We start from the raw sequence: 6000 nt of genomic DNA on the forward strand, positions 1-6000 counted from the left end.
CATATTTCATGCAAATTCAGCGTTTCCCCGTTGTACATAATAAACTGCATGTTGCAGCACATTCTGGCGTAACGGGTAAGCAGTAAGTGTTCGTGACAGTTTAATTTTGCATGTGAGTGTTTGTCTTTTCATTATCGTAAGTCTAAATTTTGCTAATTTTTATTTTAAAGATTTAATTTAGCCCAATGGAGGGGGAAAAAAAGCACCAAAGAAAAGCAATTTCTTTGGAAATGAAAGCAATTTTAGATCGCTTAGCAAAAGGAGAGGAATCTAGGGAGATTGTTAAACATTTTAATTTAGGCAAATCTACTATAAGTAGTTATTTAATTAATCAAAAAGCTCTTCGGTTTTATGAACAGATGAAGGCAATTGGAGCCATCTACTTCCGCTTCCCAGGCTGCTCAGGTTTTTAAAAAGAAATGCACCTCTAAACATGAAGTTGCAGCAACAGATAAAGAAGCATCTAAAAATTTTTTAAAGAGAAGTTAGCCAAAATTAATCTATTGTCCCGATCAAGTGTTTAACGCTGATGAAACAGGATTGTTTTGGAAGAAAATGTCTAGTCGAACTTGCATTGCAAAGTCTGAGAAAAAAGCAAGTGGGTTTAAAGCAAGCAAAGATCGAGTAACGTTGCTACTTTGTAGCAATGTGCATCAAGAGATGAATGTTGAAAACCCCTCCTAGTAAATCTATCTCTAAGACCACGTGCTCTAAAAGGCATAGATCTAAAACAGCTGCCGGTACATTGGATGACTAATACCAGAGGCCTGGGTAACAATTGTTGTATTTACTGAATGGTTGAATAATTGCTTTGTACCAGAAGTGGAAACATATATGAAGCAAAAAGCTCTCGATTTTAAAGTTTTATTAATTGTTGATAGTGCACCAAGTCATCTGCATTTAGAACATCCAAATGTGCAGGTAGTGTTTTTTTCCACCCATACAACAAGCATTATTCATCCACTAGATCAAGGCATAATTGCTGCTTTCAAAAAATATTACGTTAAGCACACTTTTCAATTTATATTGGATAAACTAGGAAATGAATCATTAACAGTAACTGATGTTTGGAAAATAAATTCTATTTTGTACTGTTTAAATTATGTTGCATCTACTATCGCTGAAATAAGACCACAAACTTTAAGTGCCTGCTAGAAAGCAGCTTGGCCTGGATGTGTTGCAAACAGTGCAACCATTCAAACATCCACATTATCAGCTGAAATCATTACTTTGGCACATGAAATTGGTGGAGAATGTTTTCATACGTTTAGCCAGAATGATGTAGACAAATGCTTGTGGATAATGCCTTAAGTGACGATAATGTTATTGGATATCTATTAACTTTAGATATTGTTGAATATCCAAAAAACGATAATGAAGTGGAATAAAAACCCGTCCCCCTCACTGCAAATATAATTCGAGAAGGTCTTGAACTGTGCGATAAATGGGAAAATCATTTTCTTGTTAATAGCACAAATTCTGAACGAGCCTTTAAATTCCAACGTGAAGCTCAAGAACTGTATGTCTGGATATCACGAGCTGTATAAAAAATTAGTAATATCATCACAAAGTTTAATCACTGATTACATTGTCAGAAGAAAAAAATCGGCACAGAACTAGGATGAAGCTAATTCTGTTTGTGAATAATCATTGCCTTTACCATACAGATCTCATGCGCTAACTATCTCTTCTGGTGATGAAAGTGATTTTGCACAAGTTCACAAATATTGTCTAATAGCGACGATAATTCCTGATGAAAAAAAAGCTTTAAAACAAACTTAGGCATTCTTATTTTCCTGAATTTTTATAAACTTTTTATGCGATTTTAGCTTTATTTTAATTCATTGCTTCTGTTTTATGTGGTTTTAGAACATTATGGAACATATCCCTCATTTTTCAATGTAAGTTAGGTCTTTTTTGTGCGATTTTTTATATGCGGTTTTCTGTGGAACATATCTCCTGCATAAAAAGACCCGATTGTACATTGATTTATCATTCTTGATTCTGTGGTTTCATGCATCTTGATTAGATCATGGTGGACCCAGAAACTGTCACTAATTGTTGAAAATTACTTGTATTTGTGAATTACCCATGCTTTTACTCTTATATACAAATAATTAGAAATCACTTTGCAGCTGAAGAGTTGGGTTTTAAAATAAAAAATAAAAAATAAAATCTTGATAGCACTGGAGAGCTAAAACACTTGTGGGGTATAATAATGATATATTAATATTTGAAATTCTGGAACATAAGTTCCATACTATATTAATTTAATTTTCATTGAGAAAATTTGCTAGCATGCATGACATAACAGGCATATGTCCCCCCCCCCCCCCCCAAAAAAAAAAAAGCAAGAGAACTTAGTAAAAGGTAATGAAATGTTATTTTACAATATCATTTTTCCATATTTTATATTATAGTGGGCTTGACTTATTTTGATGGATCCAATCTGCTATAAACAAGGTTGATTTTAAACGACTTTCATTTTTAGTTTTGATCTAACAACTGTTTTTATCACATGATGTTTACATACTTATTTTGTCAGTTTCGAACTTTATTTTTATTGTTCTTAATTCACAGGTGGAAGAATCTAAACCCAGCGATCAGAAGAAGAGTTTACTTCAACAGTTACTTTCGGAACCTACCAGTACATAAACTTTGCTTATATATATATATATATATATATATATATAGATTTGGTGTAACTGTGATGTGCTATTACTATAAGCCTGATTGACTCTCAGGAATGAATATTTTACAGCAGACCTTTGACTACTGGACACAACTGTGGTCATCTATCTCATCTGAAATGCTCATTGCTGAATCATCCACAAGTAATGGAGGGAATATAGTGATTGTTTATTGGAAATGAAGTGTTCTGCCGATTTTGCTCATGTGTTTATATGTTGTGTGAACAGAGTGCACAAAGACTACTGAGAAAGTCACTTGTAAAATTTTTATGGGAAACTGCTATACAACTTTAAAGACTGTTCTGATATGCAGCATCTTCCCAATTGAACTGTGTCCTTATGTATAGGAAGCTTGTTTTCATCTGTATTTTGACAGTTAGTGATTATTTCTGTTCTGGAAGTGGAAGGGACATGCCAGTTTTTTTTTTTTTTTTGGTCATTGTTTTCTTTCCATTTCTCAGCACAACAAATCAAAATTGGCTTCTTCCAACGTGTAAACTGGCACATCCTCAAATTATATACAAAATTTATAAAAACTCAAGTGTTAAGTACAAATGTCTCAGAGTCATCTAGTGTCTGTGGAATTCCTATCTCTGGCATCTTCATAGAACAGACAGCTTCCTGCTGTTGGATGTTGTGTACAGATGTTATTTCTAGTGTTAAAATATAGCATCCGCTAAAGAAATATAATGTCAGATAAAATGCAGCTCTTTGCTGTATATTGTGGCATCTGCTGTAATTTGATAACTTGTTTTGTGTATATTTTTGTGACTACATCTAGAGTATTAGCATATATTTGCCATAAAACACTAACTATGTACAGAAGAGAAATATATTCTGAATCTAAGTGAATTTCTTGTTTTTATAAGGGCATCACTCCCTTGCATAGTGAATTTTAACTTCACCATGAAATTTGTTTCCATTTATTGATTTTTGCCTTGGTGAAGGAAGGGCAAGTGCAAACTCTTGTAAAAAAAAAAAAAAAAAAAAAAAAAAAAAAAGGAAAAAAAAAAGATAAAGAAGTGTACTTTATTAATGTTAATTCACCGAGGAAAATTGTATTGAAACTGTTATTTGCACATTGCTGAGAAGTTACACCAGTAGTGATGTGGTGGAAATCACTACCGATGTAATGCTGTCTTGTGTGATAGTAGAGAGGGGAAAATTCGTGTATATGGCGTGTTCATTATATATATATATATAAGATTTTCATGTGTTTAATTGCAAATTCTAAAATTATGGGATGGGAAATGCTAAAATATCTCTTTGACATTTAATAAGCACAGATTATGCAGTACTACCTCAAACCTGCATTACTCATTACGAGTGTGCTCCTCAGAGCAGATAAGTGACATATACTCCAGTGTTTCTGGCTTAACTATAATGTGATGTTATATTCTGTTTCTCACCTTTTTATTTTATTGGAATCACATCTCATTCTGTTACAGTCATGGTACACCAGACAGACTTTTGACAAAGTGCAAATGTTTTCTTGTTATGGCACTTGCAGCTAACATCCTTACTTCTAACCTGCACTGCATTGTTGCATGCCAAGTTTTATGATGCTCATTCTTAGATTATATAAAAGATGCTCATTGTGCTGTCTGGCATCATAAGCAGAGTGCATGTGCATTAGTTTCTTAGCACATAAATGATATCTGTGCCTTGCATGCATCTGCATATTATGAAATTTGTGAATTAAGCAGTAAGAAAACATAGCTTTTATTTCTATAAACAGAATTGGGGAGAGGGAGTTAAAAATGAAAAATAACTTATACATACTGCACATGGAGTGATGTAAACACTCAACCGTGCAACCACTTTTCAGATGTTTTCTTTTGTGGGGAAGGAGGTTTCAGGTAAGTCTAATGAAGCTCTTAAGCAATCCAAAAAGTCATAAGCATGCCGTCCTCCCCACCACACACACACATGTACGTATGTATGCTATATGTATTCTGTTCCTACATTTAGCTAAATAGAAGTAAATTAGAAACGTTGAACTGCCCATAACAGTGTGCTAAGAAACTGGTGAATTGCAAATGCAAACTTGAAGTCTATAAAAACACATGGTGGCAGGCAAAAAAAAAAAAAAGCAGATACTGTGAATTTTCATAGGTGCTCTTTTTCAGTCCATTAAATGATTAGCTCAAAAATACAACAGTACTGTTGTATTTGCTCCAGCCCTCCATGTTTGGAAAAATCTTAGGGCCTTATACTCTCATCAGTCATATGTTTGTTAATCTTGGAATGGAAAGGTAATATTTTTGTATCTCTCTCTCTCGTCAAGAGGCACCCAGAGGAGGAGTACTGTTATCTGTAATCACACCCATAATTTCCACACACACAGCATTTCTTCTAAATATGTATAGATAATGTACAGTAATGAGGTGTATTGTGTTACAAATTACTAGACGCAGTTCATCTCGATACAAAGGCATATGGAACAAGTTATTAATTATCTGTCTCTTTGCTGTATACCAATAGACGAGGCATTAGAGCCTAAATTATTACAAAGGTTGTATATTGTGAATTAACAATTCTCCCTTCCCTTTTTTCGCCCCTGTGGAAACTTACAGAGAAATGTAAATGACACCATAATGCAAAGCGAATAAAATACGTGTACTCCTAAATTCTCTTACCTTACATTACCTCCCTTTAGGTGACCGTAGGCTAGAAGAATCTAGGAGATGTTGGATGAGTTTCAGAGTCAAAAGTTATTGTTACTTGTAACCATATGATTACAATGTAAAATTGAACTGCCTAAGTTCCTGTGTGTTCATTTAACCTTGTAAACAAACAACAGTTTATTGTGAAGTTAAATAAACCTTGGGTTTATGAAGAACATTGATATTAGATTCTGTTTACACACCACTGCAGTATTTCTTTCACATAAAAAAATTTGATTTTGGAAATAGTTTTAACTTTTAGGTGCTTCATTTTATTCATAGTATAAAACATAATGTTTAAAGTTAAAAAACTTAATCAAGTAAAACTATTACATTATGTATTTGTTTTTTTTTTTACATCTGTCTGGCTTAAATAGATCTTATTAGATACTAAGAAGAGAGCATCTAATAATGTAATTTCTGTTTCAGTACTAAGTATTCATTACTATTACTATCCCATAACGCAACTCATAAAGGGAGAATCTGCTGTTTTATTCATTAAGAGTCAGTATGACTTCTGCATTACCTTGATATCATTTCTGGGTCTGGCGTTCCCTTGATGAGACCTCAATATGGCACCTTCCCTTTGCATGTGACTTCACATACAAACTTTGCTTACACTTGCATAAAGGATGAAACCAAGA

At 33.5% G+C, this 6000-nt stretch overlaps 1 protein-coding gene across 6 annotated transcripts in view; it reads left to right on the forward strand.

Annotated features, from left to right (window-relative positions):
- Nucleotides 1–5532, forward strand: part of LOC150094596 (uncharacterized) — a 700870-nt gene extending 695338 nt beyond the window's left edge. For all 6 annotated transcript variants that reach the window (XM_090411629.1, XM_090411628.1, XM_090411625.1 and 3 more), the window contains one exon: nucleotides 2581–5532. In XM_090411629.1, coding sequence (XP_090267755.1) covers nucleotides 2581–2655 — 75 coding nt within the window. In that variant the 3' untranslated portion in view covers nucleotides 2656–5532. The remainder of the gene's footprint in view (nucleotides 1–2580) is intronic.
- Nucleotides 5533–6000: the final 468 nt, after the last annotated feature.

The sequence above is a fragment of the Typopeltis vanoorti genome, chromosome 21 (genome assembly GCF_054136105.1).
Source record: "Typopeltis vanoorti isolate ZY-2024b chromosome 21, IOZ_Tvanoo_1.0, whole genome shotgun sequence".
Lineage (NCBI taxonomy): Eukaryota > Metazoa > Arthropoda > Arachnida > Uropygi > Thelyphonidae > Typopeltis > Typopeltis vanoorti.